Here is a 13,929-nt window from a genome sequence, read left to right as displayed (position 1 = left end):
CACAAAAGCAGAAATTGTTTTCATCCTTTGAATTTGATAGTATATTTATTGGAGTAAGAGATTAGGTTTGTTAAACATCTGGATTAAAATGGTAAAAGGATTTTCATTAGGCACTATACACACTGTTGTTTATAATGGCATCAGTACTTGGGTTTGGTGAAAGGTAGATCTCATTTATTTTAATGCCTTGATCCATTTGTAACATTCAGAGTAACTCCACCATTTTAGAAACACTAATCCAAACTTAAAGAGACATAGCACTAAATATCCACACGGTATATTTAAAAATAAATATAGAAATACAACCAGAAGTCTACAAACCGTCACAGTAGACAGACTGGTGAAGCCCCAGCTATCATGGCAGTGAAGGGCTCTGGCTAGATTTTGATGAAAATTTGCTGAATTCTACACCAAAAGCAAGAACATAATAAAATAACATGATACACACTTTCTGATGCTCATTTTTATAGCAGCAAAGCATGCTTCACATGCACTGCCTGTGAAGGATCTTACAAGGCTCCTTCCTACTCAGTTAGAAGGTATGCCTGGCAAGAATGAAGTACCACCAAGTGTCAAAGAATCCTGAAAATAGAGGCGACCGGCCAGTTCACGGTGTGGGAAAGCAGTGCAGTTTTCAGTAAGAATGACTACCCACAGTCACCAGAGTTTCACTGTAATTCAGCATTGCACATGTTTTCATCATCAGTACACACAAAAACAGCCCCAAGCACAAAGCCAATCCACTTAGGGGAGTAACAGTAGTAGTAAGAGTAAAGATGGTAATATTGAAAACGACACGAATAGAGTTTTGGCACATGCTGTGTTCTTCATCCTTTGTCCTAGGTGAAATGCACATCTGAACAAAGACAGGCATGGGAAGGCCGCCCGGAAGCAACACGGCATGCCCCTGGGCAGGGACTGCTGCTTCCCAACCACTTAGACACCAGCTGCATGGGTGGGTGTGCTGGGCTGGTTAAGGCCGATGGTGGAGCAGAGCCAACCTGCAAAATCCACTTCCTCAGCATCAGATCTCTTGATAAAAGCATGAACCTGTGTGTGAGGAAATAGACAGAAAGTGTGCTTAAAAGCCAAGAAAGAAAATTCAAGAGTCCTGGGTCTGGAGGCTGTGCTGCTCTTGGAAGGAGCTCCGGGAGCCTACCCTTGTCCAAATGCCTGCCTAGAGCCCTGGCTCCGCTGGTCTTACCCCTTCCCTGAGCCTGCTCTCCTTGAAACGGAGACAGCAGCTCTGCCTTGCGGCTGTTGAAGGAACGAGAGAATCGATGGACTCGAAAGCGCACGTTACACTGACCAGGCGCTACACAGCATGTAAGTGCCGACACTTAGAGGATTCCCACTCCTCTGCTACCATACAGGAGACAGTTACTTGGTGAGGATGCTGAATACAAAAGAAGCCAGTCAATACTGCAGCAAGGCCTTGTCCTCCTGAGGGGCGAGCTGGCCCTTTCTTTCCCTGGATCCCCTCTGGCTGCAGGGTTATCCCTGCTCTTCCATTAAACTGATGGGAAGACCGAGGAGCCGTGTTTGGGGTCCTGCAGGCCCCGGATCAGCTGGGCCACGGCAGTCAAGGCAAAGTAGGGTATGGGCTCAGCAAGCCCTGGATGGGTGACTGACAGGAGAACAGATGAAATGCAGCAAATGACAGTGTAAGGATCCGAAATAAATCACTTACCATGAGTTGCTTCAGATCTGCTCTCTCTGCGGGGTTTTTTATTAAGCTTAAAGGAAGAAAGACAGCGTGAGCTGTTGCCTGCTGCTGGTTCATGTGTGCATGCTGTCCTCCCCACACCCCATGGGCTCTGAGGAAGAGTGCCTAAGCCTTACCCACCTTCCTGTTCTTAGCAGAGTGTCGTGCCACAGTAGGTTAATAAACACTTGTTGAATTAAATTAAGGCCAAAAGGCAATAGGGCAGTCCCTTTACAGCAGGTGCTGAGCGCAGCAGCTGTTCTGCCCCCTGCTACAGTCAGACACGTCACCTGAGTCCTAGCACTCTGGAAGAAGGGCAGCAGCTAAAGAGTGAAAGGCAAAGCTGTGCTCCCCGAGAGGGATGGGGAGCCTGACAAAACCAAAGTACTTTCAGAGAACAAGGAGGTGACTTACCATTTATTCACAAAATCTTGAAATTCCAGACTGAATACTCCACTGGGCAGTTTTGGAGGAGGCTGCAAGTACACACAGAGACCTAAGAAGTGTCCTGCTCTACCCACCTCCCTTCTCCACTCCCACCCCTGGGCAGTGCCGCCCTTACCCAGTCCAGGAAAGGCAGGGCTGAGAGGCCAACGGCTGCTACCGCTTACCCTGTTGGAGCGGTCAGTCTCAAACCAGTCAGAACTGGGGCCAGGTCAGTGTTCTGACTACTCACCAGTCTAAATCTGACTAAAAGTGAATGGCTGAATAAATCACTTCCTTTCTGAGCCTCAGCTGACCCTTTTTAGCTGTGAGGCTCCACCACCATACATCTGGAAGTGTGGCAGGGAAACAGCCCGCAACTACTAGGAGCCGGAGTGAGGAGGATGTGCAAACCACCAGGCATAGTCCAGCCCTGACAGCACCTGTGGGCATCACAGAAGGCTGACCGACAAAATGTCTACCTCCTCCTGAGTGCTGAAGGAGTGCAGAAAGGTTAGTGAAACGCCAATGTGTAGAGAGCTGGGTCTGGAAGAATGTTGGGTCCCAGCAGGAAAGGATGACTTTCCTGATATAAATACAACACAGTCTACCTTCCTTGCATCCTTATGCAGCTTAGATCAGACCCTCCACTTCCCTTCTCTGTCCCACAGTGCTTAGCAAAGCTGAGCAGTCAGGCAGTGAAAGAGCTGAAATGAGCCCAGGAACCTGTGAACCAGTGGCAGTGATTTTTTTTAAACTGCTGTGGTGAGCCAGGATTTTCCCTGTTGAATTTGTAATGACCAAAGGGACCTTTTGACCCTTTGGGGGCCTAGTTTTAGAGAGAAATGAGAAAGCATGAAGAGTTATTCCACTAGTCTCGAAGAGAATGGGGCAATGCCTGTTACCATGCTCCTCAGTGGAGTGGGGGCCTCCAGCTGCCTCCCAAACAGGCCAGAGCTCGCCCCTCTTCCTCTACCCATGCTGCTGCTGATGCCAGCAGTGCCGGCCTCACCGTCTGAAGTTCTGTCCTGCTCTCCAGCTCCTCCAGCCCTGCCCCACCCTCTGAGCAACCGGTGCTAGTCCAGAGCTTCTAATTCCCCCAGGCCCATACTGATGAGTACTTGTCAATCCCTTTTACATTTAAATATACTGGCATATATATTTCACAGATGATATATCTTCTTTGTATTAAAGGGACGGGGGAGCCTGGTGGGCTGCCATCTATGGGGTCGCACAGAGTCGGACACAACTAAAGCGACTGAGCAGCAGCAGCAGCAATTTAATCACCTGTAATTCCATCACTATGAGATAACCACTGTCATATTACTTTCCAGACTTTGTGTGCACATAATATGCACACACAGATTTTTCTTAAAGAATCAATCATAGTATACATACTCTTCTACAACCTACTTTTTCCATACAATTTATAATGAATATTTCCCATATCTTTCTACACTGTCACCTGTTATGCTCATTGCTTTATATAGAGCAAATGCATGTGTTTGCCTTGCTTTCCCTACCCAATCTAAGACCTGAGACTTGTTTTTCCATCTCTGCCTGGATCCCTACCTCGTTTCCTACCACCACCCCAAGGTGCTTATTAGCACACAGTAACTGCACAATGGTTGGTGGAAAAAAAGAAATGCCTGGTGAATGAAGGATGAGAATGCATTCAATGGGCAGGTGGAGGCTCCTGAATCAGAGAGGATGAGGGACTCAGAGCTATGTGAAGATGTTCCTGGGGAAGGGACAGCCCATGCTGTGGGAACAATTCAGAGGTTTCCCAGACAGATCAATTGTGAGTTTTTTCCTTAAAAGCAAATAAATTCCAAGGTCACAGAAGCCAAGCAGTACCTTACCTCATTGACTATGTAATCCAACAGCTCAAAAATTGCCATTGGAGGTCGGCTGTCCATTCCATAAGCTGTAAATTTTATGAAAAGAAAAAAGAAAACTTCTCAGAAACAGAAGGTTAACTGCCAGTTCGAGGCTAGGGGTGGGCATGGATCTTAGGGACTGGAACAAAGTCGTGGATGACAGAGACAGAAGAGCCACAGGTAAGGCCTGGACACAGAGGGGGCCAGCCAGAGCCACAGCTGGCCAGGGTCTGAGTCTGGGTTCTGCCACACCCAAGACTCATGACCAGCCCCTCTGGCGACCCACCACTGGCTACCCTTGCCCTGTTTCTCCCCCATACACGCCCTCGTGTGGGCCTCAGCAGTGTCCTGGCAGGGACAATGTCCGAAGGTAATGGCAGGGCCAGGATCTTCCAAGTACTGGGTTTACTTTAGTCCAGAGAGGCGGGCAGTGCTTCACAGTGCTAACTTCACAGTCAGACTTGGCCACTTACAAGTGTATGTGGCAAGTCAAGCACCCTGTGCCTCAATTTCCTCATAGCTAAAATGGAAATTATAATAGTGCTCACACACAACTGCTATTAAAATTAGACAATGCTAGGCAAGTCTATGGGAACAGTAGCCTGGTGACGGCTAGGGTGTCAGGTAAGGGAGCTGTGACTGACTGCTAATGGAAATGGCTTCTTGTGGAGGTGATGGAAACGTTCTTGAATTACAAAGTGGTGATGACTGCATGATATGGAGAAGTATACTAAAAACCACTGGACCGTACACTTTAAAATGTGCATTTTATGTTAGGTGAATTTTACCTCAAAAAAAAAACCTACCTAAAGTCATGATTTTTTAAATTAGATAATACATATAAAATACTATGCGCAGTGCCAGGAACACAGTGGGCACTTAACAAATGGTAGGAAGGAAGATGTTGGCAATGATAATAATCTCCTACACTGGACCCCATGCTCTGCTTCCCCCTTGCCCCAGCCTGGCAGCCAGAGACAGGAATCAGCCTTCCAGAAACCCCTGATGGAAGGGACCACCCCACAGTCCAAGCTGGGGCCACACTGGGCCACTCACAGCTGAGGGGCCTCCCGGGGGTCCTTGGCCTGGGTGGGGTCTCAGCCGCATCTCCCTCCACCTGGCACCCAAACATCAGCTCCAGCTCCTTGGCATCTGGAGGAGGGATGGGATACCTCCCGACCGCCATCTCAACCAGAGAGAGCCCCATGCTCCAGATGTCCGACTGCACGGAGTAATGGGTCCCCTGGAGTCGCTCTGGCTGCAGGAGAGACAGACACAGTTATCACCTGTGAGCTAGCCTGGCCCATGCAGAGAGGGATGGGTGAGTCCTCATGAATGCCTGGGACTTCCTGCCCCGCTGAGGCCTGTCTGCAGTGCAGGAGTGCGGGGCCACCCTGCCTGGTCCCAGCCTTGGCTCTACTGATGCATTTTCTGTCCCTTAGCAGAGCTCACATCCTGTTTCAGGACCTCCATTAACCTCTTTAATTTGGCTCCCCTTCTGCCCCCAAATAATCTGTTTACCAAATCCTAGCTGGCCTTCATGGCTCTGACCCCTAACTGATGTCTCCCCCCAACCTACCCTGAACTAACAGCATCCAACCCAGCTGGACCCTGGCTGAGCCTCAGCTGTGGTTCCAGCTCTGCCCATACTGGTCTTGCATGTGCAGGATAGCCTATCCAAAGCCCAGCACGAGAGACTCATCTTGAGTCCTGAACCCAAAATATGAAGTTTCTGGAACATGGGTCACAAATGAGGTATAAGTGGGTAGAAAGAACACTGGCCTTGCAAGTAAGAAGAGCTGAGCTCTAAGACCAGCTCTGCCACTATCTCTGTTCTGGACAACATGGAAAACTAGAAAAGGCAAAGGATCTGGGGTCAGGAGATCTAGGTTCAAGTCCCAAGATGGGACTGAAAAGCTAGGTGATCCTAGCTGTAAAATGGGGCTAATGATGATAGTAACAACAAAACAAAATACCTACTCTGCTACCTAGGGCACCGAGAAGGTCAAACCAGATGAAAATGTATGTTAGATGTTGTACAATGTTATGCAAATATGAGTTGTTACTGGTGGAAATAGTGGGAGAGAAGTACATACTGCTTATTTTTATTGAGCATTAAACATGTATTTCAAGAACCCTATCAAAAAAATCTTTATTCTGACCATCATACACTTCTGTGGTTAGTCACTCAATCATGTCCAACTCCTGGCTCCTCTGTCCATGGGATTCTCCAGGCAGGAATACTGGAGTGGGTTGCCATGCCCTCCTCCAGGGGATCTTCCTGACCCAGGGATTGAACCCAGGTCTCCCGTATTGCAGGTGGATTCTTTACTATCTGAGCCACCAGGGAAGCCCTCATACACTTACACAGACACCAAATTCATCTCTCCCATAGGGTTTTGTACCAACTCCAACACTGAACTATTTTGGAACTGACCACGTAACCACAAAACCCAAACCACTAAACCCAGGATCAATATAAGTTCCAGGGCCTATTAACTGATTTTAAAGCCAAAGAGTTAGCAGTTGAGTAGACCAGGGTGCTAGCCGCTCAGTTTTTAGACATTCAGGGAAGAAGCTGAAGGGCCCACGGGTTTCATGTCTTTTAGCCACTGGAATGGGGGGGGGATGCAGATGTGGGTCAGCGCCCGGTGAGTCATGTTGCCAGTGGCTGGAATCACTTGTGGGCAGGGGAGAGGCAAGCAGGAAATGGACAGGAGCAGGACCTGCCACACGGGGGCCAGGAGCAGCTGCCAAACTGTACCGAAGAACAAGTGAGGGCCTGCAGTGCAAGGTGGACTCAGCGGCCGGGAGGCCTGGCTTTCAACCCTGGCTCTGCAATGGGAAGTGCATAGGTCCCCTCACCTCCCTGAGTCTAGATTTCCTCATCTCTAAAATGGGACAACCATACGGTTCAAATGGGATCATCACTGCAGGATGTGAAAGTGCTTGAAAGACTGCACGCAAAACACAACGTGCTAAGACGCCCTGAGCCCCTGTGCCAACCCCTCCTTTCACCTCCGAAGACCCCCACTCACTTCAAGTAAGGCTCCTCTACTGGGCCCCAGTCAGCCCTCACCCAAAGCCACGTTTCCCCTTTCTGAATCGTTCTTAGGAGCGTTAGCCATGTTCCTGCCCATTCGTCAACCACACGTTCACCCACTTGGCCAAGCATTCCCTGAGCACCGACCATGGCCCAGGCCCCAAACTGGACCCTCAGGACAACAGAGGCACCCGTAGGCTTATCCCTGCCCCTCAGGGAGCTGGCTGTGTGGGGGAAGCAAGGGAACACAGCCATGCTGCTGAGGGCGCAGGTGGGGGTGGGTGGGGGGAGCCAGAGCAGCTGGAAGCAGGTGGGAGGACTCGGGGACCTCAGGCTGTCGGCTGAACCAGATGCCAGGGGACCAGGAAGTTGTGCTGTGGTGGGAGAGGGGCAGATAACTGGGAGACATGCAGCAAGGCAGGAGAGAAGAGACTGCACAGGGAAAGACAATTCTGAAGAGACTCACAGGACAGGAGGCGGGGTCACTAGGTGCTGGAAGGACGGGGAGATGGGCAGAGAGGCTGAAAGCTGATGCTCAGATTTCTATCCTGGGAGACTAAGGAGACAGTGATGCCATTTACTGCTAATGGGAAAGGCGGGGCAATCTGGGGTGGGGGCATTTCTGGGCATGTCATTCTGAGGGTCTAAAGACAGCAGGCAGAGGTCCTGAGGGTGGCTGGAGCTCCATGTCTACAGAATGAAAGCCAAGCTCTGGAAACATCCAAGCGCCAGTTTGAGCTGAAGCTGTGATCCACTGTCTCTTCCAGTGAGTCAAGGTCCCAGTGCCCTGACTATGCTCCAAGGCCTGTGAAAGGCCGAGCCCATCTCCCCTGAGACTGATCTCCTCAGGGAGGGACCACACGGCGCATCCCTCATTTCTTTTTCCCCCATCCCCATCACCCAAGCACAAGGGTCTGGCTCCACATGGGAAGACACCCGCTTGGCTCCTATTCCTGATCAGACAAGAACCTCGAGAAATGGAACGAGCTGCTCATACCGACATGTAGGACCTGGTGCCCACGAAAGAGTTGGCCATGGAGTCGATGAGCTGCCCGCTGACCCCAAAGTCACAGAGCTTGATCTCCCCACGGCTGTTCACTAGGATGTTGGACGGCTTGACATCTGTAGGGGAAAGAAAACCGGAAGGTAGAGAACTGACAGGTAGGCTGGGAAGCGCTGCCCAGCCAGACTAGCCCTGACCGCGGACGCCCCCATCACGGAGCCAGCCCTTGGCTCACGGACACGGGACACCGCGGCCCCTGTTCCCCCGGCTCAGGGCTCGGGGAAGACCCGTCAGCAGAGGAGTGACAAGCTGCTACAGAAGCAAGACAGAGAGCCAGTGTTTTCCACTCAGAATCCAGTCTTGGCCAGATGACCCACAGGAAGGAGTCAGTTACCATGAGTAATCAAGGCTGAAAGGTCTGTTGCTTCAGCCGCCTCTGTTGGCAAGACACAGCGCCTATCACTGGATCACAGGGAGGAAGGAATAGGAAGGCCTGTATGCTTGCTGAGGCTACACACCAAAGACCAAAGGAGGGTGGGATGGAGGCGGGCACTGCTATTCTTGACCCGACAAGCACAGAAGATGGGGGTTTTAAAAGTGTGCGTGCCAGGGGATGGGAGCCAACTTCCGATTCTCTTTCACTGAAGTCACTTCTCTAAGAGCCTGCGTCTACCTGTTAGTTAAGGACAGTCTCTCGCTGTCGGGACCCGAGAACTAGGGAGGGCTTACAGCTGCTCCTCGGGGTCAGGACAGTGTCCCCAGCACCGGCCCCGTTCCCCTTCGCTGCACTCGAGCCAGCCCCACGGCCACCCTGGCGCCTACCACCAGTATTAGTCCGCTGGCCCTTCCCTTTGCCAAGAGGTAGATTTCTCAACATTTTCCTTTTACCATCTCCTCTGATTCAAACAACTGTCCCATGAAGCAGGAAGAGCAGAGGCTGGGACTTGGTAAAGGGGCCCCAGGCACCAGGTTTGTGGACAGACATTAGCAAACAAGGAGACCCACTCAAGAGCAGGCCAAACCCCAGAGCAAAATCACAAACCCTGACAGGGAATCTCTGACGGGCGTAATACAAACACAGGGCATCTGGAGAACCAGAGGCAAGAGTGAAACCCTCATAATCCCAACCTACCAGAGCTACTATTAAGATTTTATTATGCTCCCCTTCAATACCCACAAGAATGTGTTTATTTATTCTTACACAGATTCTAACATCCATAAGTATCTTTCCAAGGGTAAAAAAACAAACAAAAAAATCCCTCTCGCATATCCCAGGAAGTCCTCGCCTGCCCACCTCTACCTAGCCCCTCATCATCCCCAGCCAGGGTCAGGTCCTAACCACAGCCACGCCAGCTCCAGCCTCTCTCCACCCACCACCGGCTCCACCAGGGCAGGGACGCTGGCAGTTTGCCTCACTCCTTTAACTGCAGATACAGAACAATACCTGGCAGGACAATACAGGAAGTACTCCTCGATGTCTGTGAATGAATGGGGCTAAACTCACCGGGGACACACACACACTTCACACCGTGGGTACTGTCTTTCTAAGACCCGTGTCACAGAACACAGCAGCACAGAATTCAAGATCTTTCCAAACCCACTGGCACGCCCCCATGTCTCCCATATAGACACAGGTGTCAGAAGTAGCCTGAGAAGGCATCTGGCTCCTCCCCTTCATGGTGGAGATGAAAAGCCTAAGGCCCAAAGGGGTCCAGGGACTTGACTGAGGTCACACAGCAAAAACTGGATAAAGTGGGAACCAGAATTCAGACCTTGTGATGCCTGGACCTGTCTTCTCCCCACTCACCCTGCTCATACATCACTCATACCCTGAGTGACTGACCACAAAGCCCCAAGCGCCCTCACCTTCCAGTGTTCCCATGGCCTGTTCAGAAATGACCTATTAGGTCTTCTTATAAAAGCAAAAGAGCGGCACTAGCTACAGAGACAGGAGACCTGTATTCGCGTCCTGGCCCTGCCACATGTTCCACATGCAGCCTTGGGCGAGCCCTTGGCTTTTGTAGTCTGTGGTCTGCGGATCGGTAAAGTGGTGATAAGCACCACAGCTCTCGTAGCCTCACCAGATGGAGACCAGGATCCGCCGGATGAACTGTGGGCATTTAAAGAGCACACACGTGACAGGATCACAAAGAAGGATTCTTTCACGGTTGCACTCCAAGACCAGCAGCTCACGGCTCCAGACACCCGCTCCCTCACTTGCCCCTGCTGCTCAGACACCACTCCCCAGGCCACAGCCGCTGCTCGGGAGAGGCTGCACAGCCTCTGTGGCTCTCCTTGTATCTGATTTCTGTTCACGTGGCAAGCCAGCCTCCTTTTTTGCAAACTTATATAATGCCACTTTCCTCCCTCTCTGGCTGTCAGCTCCCGCTTCCCCCACTCGCCCCAGGAACACTGCCTGGGAGGCTGAAACACCCATGCAGATGCAGTGGGGATGGGGTGTTTCCCTGCTTGGACCACATTCACCCTGGAAGCCAAATGCACACACAGGGCCCCTCAAGGTGACCCTGAAGGCCTAACAAGAAGCTGTTTGGAGACATCCTAACTTCTTCCACTCCAGGACATGTGGCTGGAGCTGCCAGGATAGGACATGCTCCGCCCTGGCACCCCAGCAAAGTCGGGCTCTTTTCTGGGGACAGAAAAGAGGTCAGATAAGGCCTGAGAGGCTGTTTCCTCCCACTAGCAGCCTCCTGGATTTGCTTCCCACAGTCCCCACCCCTCCTTCCTCTGCTCCCGTCCCCAGCAGCTTCCTCTTCCAGCCGGTCTTACACAGTGACCTGTGCGCCTCCAGGGGGACCGCCCCTGCACAGAGCCTGCAGTGGCTCCCATCTGCCTCTCAGCACAGGCCAGGCCCCTCGGCCTGCCTGTCCAAGCCCACTGTCCTGCTCACTTCTCCAACTCCTTGCCGCAGCACGTCTCCATGTCCGGCTCGCCTGCCTAACTGATCCCTGCACCTAAAGCATCCTCCTTTCCCACCTGCCCTCTCACTTCTTCATCTGATAGGAGCCTGGTTCTTTTGAGGGCCTTTCCCAACATGGAATACTGCCCTGCTCTGGAGCTCTGGGAGGTTTAGTCAGGCTTCTTCCCTCATCTTTCCTTGCAGCCGCCTCAAACACTGTGATTGTTACAGGCCCAGGTGGTCCCTCTCCAATTCCCGAGGCCTCTCCAGGCCTTGGGTTCTCTTTCCAACCTTCCAATATCAGGAGAGTGAAGCTGGAAGGAGCCCCAGCAAGTGATGGCCCATGCTGCATTTCACAGGAAGTATCCGCTAGCCTCTAAGCTCCCAAGCTGACAAACTTCCCTAGGAAACCTATAAGATGCTAAAGTCTGAAACCCGGATCCTGCCCAGCCTCTGCAACAATGAAAAAGGATAAACCCCTCTTCTTCATAAACGAGTAAGAAGGTGTTATGAAAAAACTAAGTGGAAGAAAGAATTTTCTTTTCTGGTATTTTCTGCACCAGAAATAACCACTGTTCAAAGCTTCTTGATTTCCTCCCCCAGTGAGCACATGACTTCAACTCGACTCCTGAGCATCTTCTACCCCTCTGTGGATTAAAGAATTCACTTGTTTATTCTTTATAAACACTAATAAAGTGCCTGCACTGAGCTGTGAGTAGAAAGGACCAGTTCCTGTCCAGGCTGCCACCACCACAGGAGACAGAACTCAACAAATAAGAACCAGCCAACGTAGGAAGACATCACAACAGCTCCGGTTCACTGAACACCTACTATGCCAGGCCTTTTAAATACAGTCATCTTTAACCCTCACAACCGTGCTGTGAAGTAAGCATCATTAACCCCTGTGCACACTGCAGCCATGAAATTAAGACGCTTACTCCTTGGAAGGAAAGTTATGACCAACCTATACAGCATATTGAAAAGCAGAGACATTACTTTGCTAACAAAGGTCCATCTAGGCAAGGCTATGGTTTTTCCAATGGTCATGTATGGATGTGAGAGTTGGACTATAAAGAAAGCTGAGCGCCGAAGAATTGATGCTTTTGAACTGTGGTGTTGGAGAAGACTCTTGAGAGTTCCTTGGACTGCAAGGAGACCCAAGCAGTCCATCCTAAAGGAGATCAGTCCTGGGTATTCATTGGAAGGACTGATGTTGAAGCTGAAACTCAAAATACTTTGGCCACCTGATGCAAAGAGCTGACTCATTTGAAAAGACCCTGATACTGGGAGGGATTGGGGGCAGGAAGAGAAGGGGACGACAGAGGATGAGATGGTTGGATGGCATCACCGACTCAATGGACATGGGTTTGGGTGAATTCCAGGAGTTGGTGATGGACAGGAAGGCGTGGTGTGCTGCAGTTCATGGGGTCACAAAGATTTGGACACGACTGAGTGACTGAACTGAACAGACAAGAAACACCGAGGCCCAGAGTCTGGGAGTTACCTGTCAAGGGGGTAACCAATAAAACAAGCTTTATCTGGGAATAGGAGCTGACTTGGGGTAGGCTGAAATCCTTAAAGTTTGATTGTGAGAGATTATAATTCTGTGCTCTGGGTTAGTGAGCAAGCACTTCCTTCTCACTTCAGCTCATTACCCTCCTGGGCAAGTTTAACTGCAGGAGATGTTCTGACAGTGGGAACTAGAGCCTCCTGATTAACAAGTGAGTTCACACAGTGAGCCTTTGGAGCACGTGTGCCAGGTCCTAACCAGCAGCTATTTTTATCTCTCTGCTTTTAAGAGTTTTGCAACCAAGTCCAGCAACTGCATTTTAATTTTTACTTCCCTCCCATGATTCATTAGTTCTGAATTGCTTGCATTCTTTACCTTTGTGTGCCCCTCTCTGCAAATGCAGTGCTCATCCCTGACCCAAAAGGCACGCAAATGCTGACAATTAACACAAGATGATGTCACATTAAGCCATGATTTGGTTTTCATCAGCACACGCCATTCCAAGAAATGGTCAGAATCTGAAATCAGGTAGTAATAACAGCCTCAGCAGAAGGTAAAGGGGTTAAACCAGAGAGAGAGGGAGAGAAGTGAGAGAGAGAAAGAAAAAGGGGGAAAGGGAGTAGTCAAGGCATGAGTTTATGGATCCTGGACTCCCTGATTCCTCATTCCAAATGACCCCATAATAACATACGGCAGAGCAGCCCCATATTATAGGTATGAAAATTAAGGGTCAAGTAGAAGCCCCTTGCTAAAGGCCACAGAGTAACCTTCCCATTAAGAGAAACTGCCTTAGGGACTTTGCTGGCAGTCTAGTGGTTAAGACTCCATCATGCTTCCAATGCAGGATGGCATAGGTTTGACCCCTGGTTGGGAAATTTAGATGTCACATGCCTCATGGCATGGCCAAAAAACCCAAGAAGAACCTGCCTTAGAGCAGTATACTTCACCTTCCAGACTAAGTGACTTCCGAAGACAAGCAGATATGCAATCTATCACAAAGCAAATCAACCACTGGTGGACAGGAAAACAGTGCTGGCTACTTGGACATTATCATCTGTACTTCAAGACAGAGAAATCAGCTAAAATCCTGGTTTGACCTGCTGAAAGTTAATTTAGCGCAGCAGGAGAAAAGGGGTGGGGGGAAGATGCCAAAAGGAAAGGCAGAGTTAGACTGGAAATCTGTTTGGTTTTAAATGGGAAGTGGGAGAGAATTTCTAATAATATCACCATAGTTACAGAGAAGGCAATGGCGACCCACTCCAGTACTCTTGCCTGGAAAATCCCATGGACAGAGGAGCCTGGCAGGCTGCAATCCATGGGGTCGCTAAGAGTCAGACACGACTGAGCGACTTCACTTTCACCTTTCACTTTCATGCATTGGAGAAGGAAATGGCATCCCACTCCAGTGTTCTTGCCTGGAGAATCCCAGGGACGGGACAGCCTGGTGG

The 13,929-nt window shown here is 50.3% G+C and overlaps 2 protein-coding genes across 7 annotated transcripts in view; one reads left to right on the top strand and one right to left on the bottom strand.

Annotated features, from left to right (window-relative positions):
* SNAPC5 (small nuclear RNA activating complex polypeptide 5) overlaps positions 1-13,929 on the top strand; it is a 29,203-nt gene that overhangs the window by 5,019 nt on the left and 10,255 nt on the right. For 4 of the 5 annotated variants that reach the window (XM_027971516.2, XM_004010251.5, XM_012180801.4 and 1 more), the window contains one exon: positions 844-1,704. The exons of the other annotated variant lie outside the window; for it this stretch is intronic. The gene's annotated coding sequence lies outside the window, so the exon portion shown is untranslated. Of the gene's footprint in view, positions 1-843; positions 1,705-13,929 lie in introns of those variants that run through there. 5 annotated transcript variants of the gene reach the window in all.
* MAP2K1 (mitogen-activated protein kinase kinase 1) overlaps positions 27-13,929 on the bottom strand; it is a 73,326-nt gene continuing 59,423 nt past the window's right edge. For both annotated transcript variants that reach the window (XM_015096833.3, XM_012180802.5), the window contains exons 6-11: positions 8,049-8,173; positions 5,065-5,266; positions 3,991-4,055; positions 2,120-2,181; positions 1,691-1,736; positions 27-1,050 (exon numbers count right to left, since the gene is read on the bottom strand). In XM_015096833.3, coding sequence (XP_014952319.2) covers positions 937-1,050; positions 1,691-1,736; positions 2,120-2,181; positions 3,991-4,055; positions 5,065-5,266; positions 8,049-8,173 — 614 coding nt within the window. In that variant the 3' untranslated portion in view covers positions 27-936. The remainder of the gene's footprint in view (positions 1,051-1,690; positions 1,737-2,119; positions 2,182-3,990; positions 4,056-5,064; positions 5,267-8,048; positions 8,174-13,929) is intronic.

Source organism: Ovis aries, chromosome 7, assembly GCF_016772045.2.
Source record: "Ovis aries strain OAR_USU_Benz2616 breed Rambouillet chromosome 7, ARS-UI_Ramb_v3.0, whole genome shotgun sequence".
Classification (NCBI taxonomy): Eukaryota; Metazoa; Chordata; class Mammalia; order Artiodactyla; family Bovidae; genus Ovis; species Ovis aries.
This window is presented reverse-complemented; position numbering and strand designations above follow the sequence as displayed.